At 34.7% G+C, this 18,733-nt stretch overlaps 1 protein-coding gene across 1 annotated transcript in view; it reads left to right on the top strand.

Annotated features, from left to right (window-relative positions):
* The window catches only part of LOC138711749 (T-box transcription factor TBX10-like), a 306,742-nt gene that overhangs the window by 46,070 nt on the left and 241,939 nt on the right, over positions 1–18,733 (top strand). Inside the window, exon 2 of the mRNA XM_069842929.1 lies at positions 16,123–16,390. Coding sequence (XP_069699030.1) covers positions 16,123–16,390 — 268 coding nt within the window. The remainder of the gene's footprint in view (positions 1–16,122; positions 16,391–18,733) is intronic.

The following is an 18,733-nucleotide window of genomic DNA, read 5'->3' as shown; positions in this document are numbered from 1 at the left end:
GTATGATTTACAAAACTGAACCTATGTGTACTCTGACTGGCATTTAACTGTTGAGCTGCACAACTGAAGTCTGTTAAAAATTTTAAATTAAATTAATACAGTTTTGTAACTTACTTTCCCATTGTTGATAGGACTGCTAATTTTCAAATAACTCTGATGTTAAAGGGATTACTGAACATGTGTTTAAATCTCTATTGTTGAAATGTATTTTTAAAAGTTAATGGAATTTTGTTTTGTTTTATTGTTAAACCTAATATAATATGGACTGTTTTATATGAAATATGGAAAATATATGGAAATTAACGAAAATATGTACTAAACTCTAAAATATGGAAAAATATGGAAAATAAAAGTAGGATTTTTCAACCCTACACATTGTGAAACATAAAGATAATGCAAAATATAAATTATATTAGCTTTATAAGTAAATATGTATTTACATATAAATCCTTTCCCTGGCCATTACAAATGCTTGTCGCACTGAAATTGCAGTTGCTTCAAATCGAATGGGTATCATAGCAATACGCGAGATAAAAACATCTTCTCCTTTCGTTTTTCCAGTTAATATTGTCACTTCTATTACGTTTCGCATGAGTTCTCCACACCAATTCTTGTTGGTGCATAATTTTGGTTGGTCAATATTTCGCAATAGTACTTCTGGTTATTCAATATTAAGTAAATTATGTGGTAGCAATCCGTGTAGTTTGAAAGAATTCTAGAATTCAGTTGGATAAAACACAGTCTGCTCACTATCTACAACTGCATCGAGAAATTCATAATACGGTCCTGGACTGCGTAAAGATATTTATTGCATGAATTGTCTAGATTTTAGCCTTCATGCTGTATCAATAATGTTATTTAATTTCGTGTTATAATCTCCATGACCTCGTGAAAGTTGAATAAACAGACAATAATAAAAAAAACAATTGACTATAGAAGATTGCAATTTAGTATTACCAGAGCCTTCTTCAGTTACAAGCCGGAGCCATACGTCGGCAACACTGTAATTAACTGTCAACCGGAGGCCTACTTTCCAGAACACGTGTTTGTGCTAATGCCGATTTTCAATGTAAATTAATGTTACAATATAAATATATGTCGAGGGAATTATGTTCGCGGTCGTACCAAACGTTAATTGTTGATGTATTATAAATTAAGTGCGTGTTGGCGATAAAAACAAGATAATAATGAAGATATGGCTGCAGTCGTTAGCAATTTTTACGGTTATAATAATTAATGACAAGGTGATTGACAGTTTTTCTAAATATTAAATATTGTATAAACTACATTTTTATAGTTATACTTGTGGTTTGTGGTGTATCAGAATTCTAACCAAATTATTGGGTCTCGCCTGCTATATCAATAAAGTTACGCCGTTGATTTTCAAGTTCATTGTAGACAGCTGTTACATAAATATTACAGTTTTGTTGAAGATTCGGAATGCCTGCTATAGGCACCGTGCATGGGTTTCAAAATCGTACTGGTGGCGCCGCGCAGTGTCTCAATTCTTAATTAACTACAGGCTCGCAGTCATGTGTGATATAGAAATTACATGCGGCTTTCTGCCGATAAAAAGTTGTAATATTAGTAAGAATGGGTTTATTGATTCATAGTGTTCTGCCCAATGGCAGGTCTTTCACTGCAAACCCAGCAATCTCCAATCTTTAATTATTTTATAGACTCAGTGGAAAGTTCAGTACTGCTGGAGGAGTGTAAAAATGTAACTACAAAGTTCCTGAAATATCAGTGAAGTTGTTTGGCATTTAAATCAGATTTCAGACCATTGAATGAGGGCGAACAGTCATATTACGAAAACATTGATCTTATATTATTATTTATTGTTGCTAATATTATACATAATATATATGTAAATAACTCAGTAATTATGTACTTTTTGAAATTTAAATGATAAATTCCTGTCGTTGTTAACTTAATGGTTATTTATAAACATATTACTATATATATTCTATTTTTATATCAGGCCTAGTATGTAATAATACTATGAATAGAAGCAGTGTAGCCTTATTTACTTTCGTCTGCGTACTGCATGAATCCACAATTAGCGTCGTTGCGCCTGAGTTTTCTGTTTTGGGAATGAATAAAAACAATATCGGTTGGGTGTTCCTATAAGCATTACTACACTCAAGAACACAGCAATTTGCATTACCTTTCCGCTTTTTAGGATCATCCATATTTCTAATCATTTAACCTGAGATGTTAAGTATATTCATATGCTTCAAGCACAACTCTATCGCTGCTGTCCCGCAGTTAGTAACAACAATCGCCACCAGAGGAGCTTGCACGGTGCCTATACGTCAGACCTACCTATAATTTGTAGGTGCATACACTCAATTTCTTTCATTATTAATATTATTTCTTTCGTAATAAATTAGTTATAAACATGTTTCTTTTCACTTCGTATTTACAGGATTTAAAGTTCACTGAGTTTACACTAATTGGCACATACTTAATAGATAATGATGTGTTTTGTTACGTATTATGTTGAAGGTATGTTTCTTCATTTTTTCATAGATCTTTATACTTGGCCTAGCTGTATTTACATCCTCATACTTTATTATAATACGTCAATAGTTCCCTCTGTTTACATTTTTATTTTATTTGCATTATTTACACTCTTAGCTTGTTTTCTGTAGTTATATTTATTTAAAATTATTATCATCATCATATTCCAGGCACGAAATTAGGCCATTGTTGGCTGTTTCGGTTCCAGCTATACAGGATCCAATAGACGTTTCTGTGGACGTCCAGGTCGTCGTCGTCCTTGAGGGTGGTATTTTAGCATTTCTTGGGGTGTCCGGCCAGCTTCCATACGAGAAATGTGTTCAAGTCATCTGTTTCTGTATTCTGTAATTTTTTCTTCTAATGGTTGCATGTTGAGTTCCTCTTGTAGTCCAGAAGTGTGTATCCCGCAGTTCGTCGCAGACATTCCATTTCAGCTGCTCTTAATCTGCTGATCTCTTTGTTTCAGAACCCAAATTTTGCTTCCATAGAGGAGAGTTGGTAGTGCAAGGGTTTTATATAGCTTTATTCTGGAATGTTTCTGTACTAAACTTGGTTTTAGGGTATGGTTTAGCAGTCCTAATATTTGTAAAAATTTGTTGATTTTTCTGCTTACATCATTCTCTCCTTCGTATGATATATTACATCCTAAGTATGAAAAGGAATTTATCTGTTCTAAACTCATGTTTTCAACAACAATTTTGCTTCGGATTGGGTTTGTACCTTCAAATGCCATTATTTTGGTTTTTTTCTGGTGAAATCTTCATGCCATGTTCTTCTATGATTTTATTTAGTTTAAATATACCTATCTGTAAATTGGTTTCGGAGTTTGCAGCTAATACTTGGTCGTCTGCTAAAAGAACTGTGTTTAGTCTTATGGAACTTGAAATTTGAATTCCTAATTTGTACTCCTCACACTAAAATTTAAAATTATTCCGTATTTTAAAAAGTTTATAACAAATAATTTAGGATGATAGTCTTGTTATTCTGAAATCAGCTACAAGGGTCGGTCCGGTTTTTTGCCACTACTGAATAACATGTTTGATTTAAAGAATACACCATGTAGCCCCACCGTAGATTCACACTTGTCTCGATGAATCTTGGAGGGTGTATTTGCAGCACTTCTTGTTTTTCAGTCATTATTTTATATAATTGTGGATTCAAGCGCTACAGAGGTGGACAACTTCTGTTTATGAACATCAAATAAAAAACATTAGGGCCCGATTGGATAAACCATTTAATCTTAGATCAGAGGTTAAATTGATCCTTGTTCTAGCTAAACTTGGAATTTTGTGTTGTATAAAGTCTAATCTGAGATTAATTTGTCTCAAACTAAAGTCAACTTTGACTGAAGAAATTTCTCCGATTAAGTTAGATGATCCAAGTTCAGTTATTTCTTTTCTGTTTGAAATATACGAGTTACAGATTGTTCAAATAAAATATCCATTACTATTAATAGATCTATTAATAGATATGGTAGGTATATATATTCAATTTCTTGCCTTAATACACAAACAATCTTATATTTTATAAGGCTCTATCGTGTTCAGCAGTATCAAATAACATAATCTATAATTATATTATGTTTATAACACCATTAATTATTAATGGATATGATAGGTACATTCATAAATTTTCAATTAACTGTATTACTAAACGAAAATTGTCGTTTTATAAAGCTTTATTATGTTTAGCAGTATCAAACACCATAACATGATAACAATTTGGAGAACAGTAAACCTTCTTCTTATTGTCCGCCATTATTTACGTTGCACAACACAAACCAGTGTCTCCAACAGAGTGTACGGAAAGTCGCCAAAAAGTAGTTGGAAAGTCGCTAGATTTCTCATTATCAACAAAGAAAGATTAAATTTTGTCACTATGGGGTGCTAAAAAGGTCGCTAAATCCCTATTTAAGCAATATAAAAGTTAAAAGAAATTGTTGTTGAAAGAGTTTGAAGTCGCTAGATTGGCAACACTGAACAAACCTGTACAACATCGTCCGTGCATCACATATTTCACTTGTTTATGCGATGTTGCCAAATCCTTTTCATGCGAACTTAGATTGCATTTGAACCAAGGCAATTTGATCGCAGAAAGGTTTTATACAATAGAAGAAGTGTCTGAACTCGGTTCACTTTCCGATCTTCGATCAAAGTTGATCTTTAGTCAGGGAGTTTTATACAATTGGGCCTAGGAGCAGTAAAAGATGATCTAAGATCTCCGCGTACAAAACTTAGGTATCCAAATGCCGTATGGATCCGTACAGACAAAATAAATTAAAAAAATTGTAGGTTCCCACACGATGTATGGCCCCGTACGGCCTCCATGACAGCACTGGTTAAGATGAATATCAGAAGAAGCTGTACAATAAATCTCGCTGTATCGAGCTTCCACTTCATTTGAAGTACATCCAAGCGAGATAAGCCCACAGCAAAGAACACGAACATAATGAAGTTGAAGTTAAGGGGCTCTTAAACGGAGACAGAATACGGCCGAAGGCTGTTTTATAGCCCACAATGAAATGTAGTTTATTGGTCTTCTTAACGCCACTCCGAATTCTCGTAAAATGCGTCATTATCCAGGAAACAGAGATGAGCACAAAGACAATCTGTTTAATTGTCCCTAGTCGGCCCATTAAGCGTCAAACGAAGGGAAGGAAGTAACGTGGCGGCCTGTATTGCTTGGCACTACTAAGTAGAGCAGAGCTTTGCTAATTAGCTCTCTGGCGTGGCCGGCCCATGTGTGAGGCTCACATGCTGCACAGAAACCCGATGAACTTGCTACGGCTTCAAGTATAACTCAGTACGCTCTGATCAAATGCTACATTGAAGCTGAGACCAGTTTCGTTTTTTTCTTAACTCTGTAAGTGTACCAGAATACTCAATTCGCGGCGTGACCAAAATAAAAGTGGGGAACCTGAGCTCGATTCCTGGAAGAAAGTGGTGCTTAATACCTTTTCATAGGGATTTGTGTGTGTCCTTTGTCTTGTATTTGTCTCATATTGTACAGGAACATCATTTTATTTTTACTAACATTTTTAATATTAACCTTGCTATATCTTTAGAGAACCGGAAACACCGTTCGCTACCCCCTTCCACGATTGCAGTTCGATGATACTGGCATACAACACAAACAAATCACTTTTGCTAGGTATAGGAGGGAAGAAAAATTTTTCATTCATTTACGTAAACTAGGAAATATCGCGATTTTGAGTTCGATAATTTTCATTAGGTTTTTGTTTAATCAAAATGCAGTACTGTATTAACAATAAGTGTTTTTACTCACGAACTGAGTTATCCATGCGAACGTATTAATTATGCAGTGTATATTATACTGTCTACAGCACATTAACATACAATTTAGAGAATTAAGTTAAATTGAAAAATAATCATAATATGGATATTTAAACACATATTTGAAAATGGTGACCGTTCATTTCGATACAGACTTTAGTTCTTTTGTGCATATTATCGCACTATAGTCTATTGTACCTAATTCCAATTGCCAGTTTCGTCCTTCGTACTAGTAACTCATGTTGAAATAATTCTGTACCTATTCTATAAAAGAGTACCTTACGTACTGTAAATTCAATCTTCACTACTGCCCGACCCGCACAGATAAAATTACTCAGACATGCTATCTACTGTCCGTCCAAGTGGTTATGCCGCAGGATCGTAGAAAGGGAGGAAATCACGTGACAGTTAATTACTTAACGAGGCCCTTTTAGTTAAGTTATTTTAAAATGTTATATAATATTACGTAAACGTCCAATTCCTAACAGAAATTTAATGTTTAGACAGCCCTGCTTTTACAGAGGGGCGAGCAGAAGCAGGTGGGGGAAATCGGGATGCGACGTAGGCAAACGGACAGTACCTGTGCGAAAATATGATTCAATATTGAAAGCTCTTTCTTCACTGGAAAACGCGAACATATTTCTGGAACGTACTATACTCACTAACTCAGTGCTGTTTACTATATGCGGCCTTGATTCTGTCTGGAGGACAGTTGGAACTTCATTAGTAGAGGGAGTGGGATTGAAGTACATTCAAAAACTCAGGTACAATAAAAATTGAAGTAAGAATAAAATGATGTCCCTGTATTAGCGGTGATATTGTCTTCATACCCACACGTTGCTTAATAGTACGAAACGAAGTCAGGACATCAAAACATTGCCTAGAGGAGGCTATGGATTTAAGGAAAACAGTATATAGAACGTTGTTAGTTATTATTTTATTGATGTACCTTCTGGTTCGTATGCAAAATGAAAGATGTCGCGTGAAGGAAACTGTTCATTCAATGTTTAATGGGTACAGGTTTTGTATTGTTTACTGCATTCTAATAGGTTGTTTCCATAAAGCACGCCTATTTTCTGTTAAAAAAAGTAAACCTTTCGTCAAGAGCTTAGTTGCCATCTAGAGAAAGTGCTGTGAAGGTGTATTAAAATACCGCCTATAAGCTAGAATCTGTAACTATGCCTGTGCTTGTAAAAGACTTCGGAGGTGACTATTTTTCAGTCAAGGACGAAAATATATTACTTACTTACTTACTTACTTACTTACTTACTTACTTACTTACTTACTTACTTACTGGCTTTTAACGAACCCGGAGGTTCATTGCCGCCCTCATATAAGCCCGCCATTGGTCCCTATCCTGAGCAAGATTAATCTATTCTCTATCATCATATCCCACCTCCCTCAAATCCATTTTAATATTATCTTCCCATCTACGTCTCGGTCTTCCCAAAGGTCTTTTTCCCTCCGGCCTCCCAACTAACACTCTATATGCATTTATGGATTCGCCCGTACGTGCTACATGCCCTGCCCATCTCAAACGTCTGGATTTAATGATCCTAATTATGTCAGGTGAAGAATACAATGCGTGCAGTTCTGTGTTGTGTAACTTTCTCCATTCTCCTGTAACTTCATCCCTCTTAGCCCCAAACATTTTACTAAGAATTTCAAGTTAACACTTTTTTTTAATTAGGAAACCGTAGAAAACAAGGGTTAAAATGAAGTAATATACACATTAAGGGGAGAGGATGGTACTTTTTAGAACTTTTTTCCTATTTGGTGTAAAATATTATTTTTTTTCTATGTACAGAGCTCATAGCTGTAGCAACTCAACCAAATATAAATATTTTGAAAAAAAAAAAATTTGGGGGCCCAAGTTTGAAAAATATATACCCAATGCAGGATTGTACTAAAACCGATATATCTAAACCGTTTTTAAAGATAGATTCAAACGGTTTTTTGAAATGTATTTGCAAAAGCATGTTCTACAAACTGTCTGTAACAGAATTTTGACATTTGTCCCTACGTTTGTAAAGTAAACAATTAAAATTTAATGACAATTTTCTGATTTCCTTTCTTGCAAACAAACGGACGTAGTTTTAAAATGAAATCAATTAACACAATTCTGTTACAGAGAAAAGTTTCCTAATAGTCTAAAGAATGTGTGTTCCAAATTTCATGTATGTATCTTTAATAGTTCAGAAATTATATCCTGGCAATGTAGCAAAAAAAATGAAGTTACTGGAAACCGATAAAAATGGGCGTGTGATTTAAAAATCCATAGCGCAGGATGTTTAAAAATGACGACTCAACATACGGTAAGGGCACAAATACCCACAAAGTGTTATGCAATGCATTCCACACATATCAAAGAGTATTTTAAGGAATTTTTTTTTTTTTCGAAAATTTAATTTACCGGAAACAACAATAAAAGTGGGCGAGTGATTTAAAAATCCATAACGCAGGAAGTTTAAAAATGACGTCTCAACATACGGTAAGGGCACAAATACCCACAAAATGTTATGCTATGCATTCCACACATATCACAGGGTATTTTAAAGATTTTTTTTTTGAAAATGTACTCATTTTTCACCAAAAAATACCATCCTCTCCCCTTAAAACTAAATGATATGTCAATCTTCATTAAACTACGGTATTCACTTAACTTTAACTCTTCTTTTCTACGTATTCAGTAAATGGCGCTTGGCCCAATATGGTTCTGAACCCTTCAAATATAGGTCACTTTGACGTGAAATGATATTCAGGTGTTTCTATGATTAACTTTTTTGTAGTTATTGTTTTGTTTTTATTGTCGGAAAATACGTAAAATATTTAAAATAGACATACATCAAGATATGTAAAAATATGTAAAATAAAACTTCGGAATAAGGACTTTTGTGTTTTTCTTAGCTAGGCCTACGTATGTAGTAATAGATATACTTCATGTACTTACATAAAATCTGGGGTTGACATAATATTCTAGAAAAGCAGAAAAGTATAGGTCTACACAACTAAACACAACGGTATTTATGCGATTCAAAAATTTCAGAGAACGAAGTCCGGTGATAGTAATGGCTGAATGGCAGAATCAACGTTCTTGTCCTCCAACGACGCGCCAAAGGGCGAATAGTTTAAAAGAAATAGACTCTGAAAAGAGACTGGAAGCCAAATGTTTTCTAAATGGAGCGTATAGCGATCTTGTGGGTCCACGAATGTGAAACGTCTGAAATATAAATGCAATTCCTTGCTGCTGAAATTTATTGCAGAATGTTGTTTCCACACCTCTGTACTTGGCAAGACCTGGTTTAAATCGTTCAGATGTCGATATACGTCGATTGCAGAGACGTAACAGGCTTCTAAATTGAAACACTCTGCTGGGATCTTTGGCCAACTTTTCTAGTTTGCGAAAGAATCCGTCTCACAATATGCCTTGTGGTTCATTTCTGAACAAATGTTATGTAAAATTATTAATATAAATTGGTGTGTAAGGAGTGGATTTCTATGTAATTAAATATTATTTTTGCGTGTGATAAAACACAATTAACAAAGTTAAAAATTCCGAACAAGAAGTTTCAAGTTTGAAACACGAATTTTATTTCACATAAAAACACATAATTTCACAAAAAAATTATGTAAATACATATTTTCAGGAAATCTATTATAAACACATAAATTTTTTAGTTTTTTTTACTTAAATAATTTTTTTACAAGAACTTTGAAATATTTTAAAACTAAATCAATTATGTCATTCAGAAGTACGTTATCTCTTTAAGAATTCTTGGTTACTTCGTGTTTCTAAGCGCTGTGTGGTGTATCCGTCATCCATTTTTGTAATAGTATCGCCTTAAGTTCTGAGAACTGCTAGGCAGCATATCAATGTTATTATTAGAGAATAAATTAACATGGACAAGAAGGCGAGATCTTGTAACACATAATTAGGCATGTTTATTGTTGCTGACGATGATTTCATTCCACGCTTTGTTTGTGAAACAGAACAGATAAGAGCTCGGGTATGAACATTATTTAATTTAAACAAATCTCTCCCCTCTCGCTCATGTCTATCAAGTAAGGCAATACGTCTTGTTGTGATTCCCTGTTATCGGGCTTCGGCAATCGATATCCTTCAAGAAATACTGAAAGATGGTTATTTAAAAAACGATTTGGCTTTCCTATTAGCAAATTTAAGCTTTTTGTGTGACACCATAAAAAAACTCGAAACATCCAAAAACCTGTCGTCTGAAACAGGGAGGTGCATGCCGTGGAAATTAAACTAGACTAGCTACTAGGTTCAGAAGTACAAGTACTAAGGGACAAATTCTAGAATGTGTTTGGGAAAAACAGTGGATATAAAAAAATGTGTAAAGTTGCTCAAGTGTAGGGGGGTATGCCTGTAGATGAAACTGACTGTGTTTGTGTTTGTGACATTCCTCTTTTTAAATATGCACGTCTGACGTCCTGTGATGTGGAAAGATCGTTTTCACAGTATAAGTCGTTGTTCAGAGATAATCGGCATGCATTTGTGATGGAGAATTTGGAGAGGACCTTTGTTGTTCACCGTAATTCTCGGCCAACTACTAGCACTCAAGCGTGGTTGGTGAGTACCTAGTAACATTTTTTTTTTTCCAAGCTAAGTAAGGTATTTTTGTCAGATCAAAAAAAAAATATATATTTTTTTATTTTTAGCAAATATTTTTGTACTTTTTAGCACATAAAGAACAAATATATTTAAATTTTTAGCACATAAAAATCCGCTCCCTATGATGTGTATATAATAAAAAGAAAATTAGAGCCAGCAAAGTTTAAATTTTTACAACAAGAAAATTGAATTTGATATATTGAAATTATAGTCCCGTCGCTCTAATTTCCGGCAGCCAATCACGTTGCAGATCGGCTACATTTAAACGTGTGCGTCTTGTGATTCGCTTATGAAGACGTTACGCATTTTCTAAGGCTCGATAAATACTTAATATAATCGCCCGCCATTTTGGCTCTTTCGTTTGCGTTCGCAGAAAGGACACGAGGACGTTATTTGCCGCTCAATTATTTTCTCAATTACAGTGCGTTTGATTTATTATCATAGGAGCTACGACATGATAATGTTTAACGTTGTGGCAAATAGATCCCTCGTCTGGAAGCTCGGCAACGAAAGAACAAAAATGGCGAACGATACTACCTACCTAAACTTTATAGAACCTTCACTTCGTAAGACGTAAGCAAAGTGGAGGAGTCACGCCTGGAATAACAGCGTCGCGACTACAATATAGAGAACAAAAAGTAAATTAAAGCTACGGTTTGTTTACGGCGCACATCGCCAGCGATTGTCGCCGGAGTTGCTAGCAGTTGAAATGAATGCGCACGGTTTCTTTACAGCGAAGATCGCCAGCGCAGTTCGTTGGACGCGACGCAGATCGCTGGAGGTTGCTTCTGAAGAAAATTCAGGACGCACATCGCCGCATTTGTATCCAATAATCGATATTTAGACAAGGTCATGTTGTAATATCGAATATCTAATCTGTACACGTTAACCACGTCTGTACGTTTTGGCTGCAAAACAAATCAAGACGTTTTGTAATTTTTCGCGGTCTGAAGACGAAATTATTATTGAATATGTGTCACAACATAATGATCTTTTTAATATGAGCTTGTGAATTAATAAACAAATTAAACAATAAACCCTTACATTACATACTACATTTTTATCACGCCCGAGCAACAGAGAATTTCTTTCAGTGTTGGGTAAGGGGGAAATTCTCTCTTCTGTAAGTTTTCTGTGACTAGGCCTACCTAAGTATTTACGCGGTATTCTGAAATATAGCGTTTTTTTTTTTTTGTAGAGATGTAGTTGATCGTATATACAAGGCATAATAAAAGGCCAAACGAACCAAACCTAGCCTATCACATGTTCATACATGTAAAGTGTATTAAGCGGATTACGGAGGGAACTACATCAGCGCTAGTTTAGCCAATTTTTTTTTTTTTTAATTATTGTTTGGAATACACCATGTAATGTAATACAGTATCATAATAATAATAATAATAATAATAATAATAATAATAATAATAATAATAATAATACTAATCAGTTCATAACCTGAGTTACTGCCAATCTTTCAACTGGAATTACGGGGGTCTTGACAAAATTTGTAGGTAATTTGACATTGTCATTTTCAATTAAACTCAAAACATAATCAAACTGGTCAGGTGAGAGTCTGAAATATTCCTTAAATTTTGTAGCGTTTTTATAAAGATGTCTCATTATCAATGTGTTAAAACAGGATTCTGTAAACCTATTCCTGAATATTTCATTAGTCCGTAGCTTGTTCCTTTTATAATACGCATGCGAGATTTTGATATCGTCATCTCCCTCTTCTAGAATAAATAGCAACTTCATTATCTTGGATTTATTCATTATAATTTTTAGGTTATGTCCGTGGCCTACATTAATATACTTGACCATATGTAGTAGATGAAGGAATAAACAAATGAGAATCTACAGCGATGTGCGTCAATAAGAAACCACTTCTCGGCGATCATCGCCAGCGTTTATAATCGGCGGCGATGATCGCCATAAACAAACCATACCTTAAAAGTGACAACGGAATTATTCACGATTGTTATTGTGAGCATGGTTGGAATTGTAAGGATGTCTGGGCTTTGAAATAAAGGTTTGATATTTCTTTCCATCCTGTCTTCATACTCCCCGCATTTAAATTTAACAAGGCTACACAATCGCTTTCTCATTCCATGATGGCTGGTCTCGAGACAACAATGCAATTAATAGTCGAAACGATTAACACATCAATATGACGCTAGTGAGTTCTTTGAACTAATTGGACGGAGTTACGCAACAATAGACCAACCGACAATTTGAAAAAATTAAGATATTTACACAAATCTGTTATTGGCTGGATTATTTAACTCTGAAAAGAATCAAGAATGCGATATCTAAATTTTGCTGCTATTTATAAGCAAAATTCGTTTATTGTACAGGGACATCATTTTATTTTTACTTCAAATTTTATTGTACCTGAGTTTTTTAATGTACTTCACTCTCACCCCTTCTACTAATGAAGTTCAACCGTCCTCCACACAGATCCAAGACCGCATATACAGTCATAGTAGCCTTACGGTCATAGTAAACAGTATGTTCCAAAAATATGTTCGCGTTTTCCAGTGACGAAAGAGTTTTTAATATTGAATCATTTTCGCACAGGTACTGTCGTCCATTTGCCTACGTCGTATCCCGGTTTCCCCCACCAGCTTTTATTCGCCAGCTAGTGGCTGGGCTGTCTTACCTCTTTTCTAATAACATTAATTTCTGTTAGGAATTGGACGTCTACGTAATATTATACAGCTGTTTAAAATAACTTAAGTAAAAGGGCCTCGTTAAGTAATTAACTGTCACGTGATTTCCTCCCTTTCTACGACCCTACGACATAACCACTTGGACGAACAGTAGATAATATGCCTGAGTAATTTTATCTTTTCGGATCGGGCAGAAGTGAAGATTAAATTTACAGTACGTAAGGTACTCTTTTATAGAGTAGGTACAGAATTATTTCAACATGAGTTACTAGTACGAAGGACGAAACTGGTAATTGGAATTATGTACAATAGTCTATGGTGCGATAATATGCACATTATAACTGAAACCTGCATCGAAATGAACGGCCACCATTTTCAAAAATGTGTTTAAATATCCATATTATGATTATTTTTCAATTTCACTTCATTCTCTATATTGTACGCTAATGTGCTGTAGACAGTATAATATACACTGCATAATGAATACGTCCGAATGGAAAGCTCAGTTCGTGAATAAAAACACTCATTGTTAATACTGTACTGTATTTTGATTAAACAAAAAACCTAATGAAAATTATCAAACTCAAAATCGCGATATTTCCTAGTTTACGTAAATGGATGAACTACTTTTCTTCCCTCCTATACCTAGTGAATGATTTGTTTGTATATTACGCCAGTATCATCGAACTCCAGTCGTGGAAGGGAGTACCAAATGGCGTTGATCCAGAGGTATAGCCAGGTTAATATTAAAAATGTTAGTAAAAATACAAAAATGATGTCCCTGTATAAAATTCATTTATTTATTTTGCTTTAGAATATTAAATCAGCTGCTGTAAAAATTGTAGCCTTTTTTTTAGTACTATTTGTGCTATTTCTTTTGAAATAGTATGAATGTTACAATACTTATTACATAAAATGTTTAATAAAAAACAGATTTATTTCAATGGTCAGTTTGTCGAAAGCAGGTTTCTGGCGGTTGGTCTATTATTGCGTATCTCCGTTCAATTGAAGAGTACATGGGAAAAACAAAGTCACAATTCTCATAACAATGATGTCATCACCTAATTCAGTATATTACTGCAAACTGTGTTTGTGCGAGATCGTGCGTATTTACTTGGTCTCCGCACAAAACCAACCCGCGGTAAGTCTAAATGCCTTATTAGGCTCCCAAGTCAATATTATAAATTACCAATCAATTGCTTCAAAACTAGAACTATTCTAACAATATTCATATTTCACGAAAATCCTATAATATAGGCCTAACAGACTCAATGCATTATTATTATTATTATTATTATTATTATTATTATTATTATTATTATTATTATTATTATTATTATTATAGGAGATTAAGTGTTATTAATAGTTCAGTTAATTCCGTTCATTAGACATTAGACGCTTAAATCTTACAACAAATTGTATTTATTTACCCCACATCCTGTATCATAAGGATTTCCTCAACATTACTCCCCTGTCAATTCTTAATCTTTATAAGTCACTCCTTCGCATGTAAATCGTCCGTAATTACACAATAAGAGACCAACCGCCAAATACCTGCTTTCGAGATACTGACCATTGAAATAAATCTGTTTTTTATTAAACATTTTATGCAAGAAGTATTACCTACTTACTGGCTTTTAAGGAACCCGGAGGTTCATTGCCGCCCTCACATAAGCAAGCCATCGGACCCTATCCTCAGCAAGATTAATCCAGTCTCTATCATCATATCCCACCTCCCTCAAATCCATTCTAATATTATCCTCCCATCTACGTCTCGGCCTCCCCAAAGATCTTACTCCGTCCCAACTAACACTCTATATGCATTTCTGGATTCGACCGTACGTGCTACATGCCCTGCCCATCTCAAACGTCTGGATTTAATGTTCCTAATTATGTCAGGTGAAGAATACAATGCGTGCAGTTCTGCGTTGTGTAACTTTCTCCATTCTCCTGTAACTTCATCCCTCTTAACCCCAAATATTTTCTTAAGAACCTTATTCTCAAACACTCTTAATCTCTGTTCCTCTCTCGAAGTGAGAATCCAAGTTTCACAACCATACAACAACCGGTAATATAACTGTTTTTATGCTCGACCATGCCGAAATGTACTAATTATACACCTGGTAGCAGTCCTTTAATGCATGTCATTAAAGTACACCTACTCATTAAAGTTCAGTTGTTTTCAGCCAATGACAACTCAGCTTACAGGTGTTCAGCCAATAAAGAGTCAGCTTTGTATCGTTATAAAACCGCAAGTATCGATTATTCTCGGATATGTAATCAAAAGAGAATTAGCGAAAAGTCACGGAGGCTGGAAATCCAATACTGTCGCAGAAGGTTATGTTATGTTACTATAATAATTAGCGTTAATTGTAAATAATATTCAAATAAATTCAATTTGTCATCTCGTTTTTCAATGTCGAATTCAATAATTAAAGTTATACCAAGTTTAACGGATTACACAAGGACAATGACATTATTGTTCCTCGGAAAAAATCAATACTTTCGCGTCTGCGCACATCTCACAATTCACGACCTAGAACAAGGTCACTTCCGATCTTGTCAGATACAAATAAAATGTATACATCTGAATACTGTAATTTAAAGTTAGATATATGGTCGAGCATAAAAAAACGTATGAAACTCGCCAATAATGGTAATTAAGAAGCTCGTATGAAAATTATGAAACTCGCTTGCGCTCGTTTCATAAACATCCATTCTCGCTTCTTAATTACTATCATTATAGGCTCGTTGCATAATGTACTATATAAATTCCAACTTTCAGATTTTTTGACGGCGGACTAGATGACAAAAGCTTCTCAACCGAATAATAACAGGCATTTCCCATATTTATTCTGCGTTTAATTTCCTCCCGAGTGTCATTTATGTTATGCAAGAAGTGTTGTAACATTTATACTATTTAATAAAAATAACACAAATAATGCTATAAAAGGCTAACCGGTTGCGTTAGTATTGTAACTGATTAGCGCTCTCTTGCTTGCAGCGTGTCTGCAGAGTGCCGGAGACAAATGCCGCGACTACTCGGGCAGCAAGGCGTCGGACGGCGGCGACGGAGTGCGGGAAGGCGCGGAGGATGTTTCCATGGCGACGGATGTCGTGCAAGACGCCGCATCTAACAACACCAACAAGAAGAAGTGCATCCTGCCGGTGCATCCGAAGTTACTGAACACTAGTGCCACCCTGGAAATGAAACCCCTGTGGGACGAGTTCAACGAGCTGGGCACGGAGATGATCGTCACCAAGGCGGGCAGGTACGTCCGGATCAGCTTACTTAACACCCTAAGGCTGAAACTTAATCATTTTTTCCCATTACGATATATGTTAGTGGATTATAGTAATTTTATAGCTCTCAGGTTAAGGGGAGAGGTTGGTATTTTTTGGTGAAAAATGAGTAAATTTAAAAAAAAAATCTTTAAAATACCCTTTGATATGTGTGGAATGCAATGCATAACATTTTGTGGGTATTTGTGCCCTATCGGATGTTGAGTCGCCATTTTTAAACTTCCTGCGTTATGGATTTTTAAATCATTCGCCCACTTTCATTCTTGTTTCCGGTGAATTAAATTAAAAAAAATCTTTAAAATACCCTTTGATATCTGTGGAATGCAATGCATAACATTTTGTGGGTATTTGTGCCCTTATCGGATGTTGAGTCGCCATTTTTAAACTTCCTGCGTTATGGATTTTTAAATCATTCGCCCACTTTCATTCTTGTTTCCGGTGAATTAAATGAAAAAAAAATCTTTAAAACACTCTTTGATATGTGTGGAATGCAATGCATAACATTTTGTGGGTATTTGTGCCCTTATCGGATGTTGAGTCGCCATTTTTAAACTTCCTGCGTTATGGATTTTTAAATCATTCGCCCACTTTCATTCTTGTTTCCGGTGAATTAAATGAAAAAAAAAAATCTTTAAAACACTCTTTGATATGTGTGGAATGCAATGCATAACATTTTGTGGGTATTTGTGCCCTTATCGGATGTTGAGTCGCCATTTTTCAACTTCCTGCGTTATGGATTTTTAAATCACTCGCCCACTTTCATTCTTGTTTCCGGTAAATTAAATTTTCAAAAATTTTTTTTTCTTTAAAATACCCTTTGGTATGCGTAGAATGCATAGCATAACATTTTATGAGTATTTGTGCCCTTATCGGATGTTGAGACTTCATTTTTAAACTTCCTGCGTTATGGATTTTTAAATCATTCGCCCAATTTTATTCTTGTTTCCGGTAAATTAAATTTTCAAAAAAAAAAATGTTTTTCTTTAAAATACCCTTTGATATATATGGAATGCATTGAATAATATTTTGTGGGTATTTGTGCCCTTATCGGATGTTGAGACGTCATTTTTAAACTTCCTGCCTTATGAATTTTTAAATCATTCGCCCACTTTCATTGTTCTTTCCGGTAAATTAAATTTTCAAACAAAAAAAATTTTTTTCTTCGAAGTACCCTTTGATATGTGTGGAATGCATTGCATAATATTTTGTGGGTATTTGTGGCTTTATCGGATGTTGAGACGTCATTTTTAAACTTCCTGCGTTATGCATTTTTAAATCATTCGCCCACTTTCATTCTTGTTTCCGGTGAATTAAATTTAAAAAAAATATTCTTTAAAATACCCTTTGATATGTGTGGAATGCATAGCATAACATTTTGTGGGTATTTGTGCCCTTATCGGATGTTGAGTCGCCATTTTTAAACTTCCTGCGTTATGGATTTTTAAATCATTCGCCCACTTTTATTGTTGTTTCCGGTAAATTAAATTTTCAAATTTTTTTTTTCTTTAAAATTCCATTTGATATGTGTGGAATGCATTGCATAACATTTTGTGGGTATTTGTGCCCTTATCGGATGTTGAGTCGCCATTTTTCAACTTCCTGCGTTATGGATTTTTAAATCACTCGCCCACTTTCATTCTTGTTTCCGGTAAATTAAATTTTCAAATTTTTTTTTCTTTAAAATACCCTTTGGTATGCGTAGAATGCATAGCATAACATTTTATGGGTATTTGTGCCCTTATCGGATGTTGAGACGTCATTTTTAAACTTCCTGCGTTATGGATTTTTAAATCATTCGCCCAATTTTGTTGTTTCCGGTAAATTAAATTAAAAAAAAAATGTTTTTCTTTAAACTACCCTTTGATATGTGTGGAATGCATTGCATAATATTTTGCGGGTATTTGTGCCTTTATCGGATGTTGAGACGTCATTTTTAAACTTCCTGCCTTATGAATTTTTAAATCATTCGCCCACTTTCATTGTTCTTTCCGGTAAATTAAATTTTCAAACAAAAAAATTTTTTTCTTCGAAGTACCCTTTGATATGTGTGGAATGCATTGCATAATATTTTGTGGGTATTTGTGGCTTTATCGGATGTTGAGACGTCATTTTTAAACTTCCTGCGTTATGCATTTTTAAATCATTCGCCCACTTTCATTCTTGTTTCCGGTGAATTAAATTTAAAAAAAATATTCTTTAAAATACCCTTTGATATGTGTGGAATGCATAGCATAACATTTTGTGGGTATTTGTGCCCTTATCGGATGTTGAGTCGCCATTTTTAAACTTCCTGCGTTATGGATTTTTAAATC

This window comes from Periplaneta americana, chromosome 13 (genome assembly GCF_040183065.1).
Source record: "Periplaneta americana isolate PAMFEO1 chromosome 13, P.americana_PAMFEO1_priV1, whole genome shotgun sequence".
Taxonomy (NCBI): domain Eukaryota; kingdom Metazoa; phylum Arthropoda; class Insecta; order Blattodea; family Blattidae; genus Periplaneta; species Periplaneta americana.
Note: the sequence above shows the minus strand (reverse complement) of the source record. Positions and strands in the feature narration are given on the sequence as shown.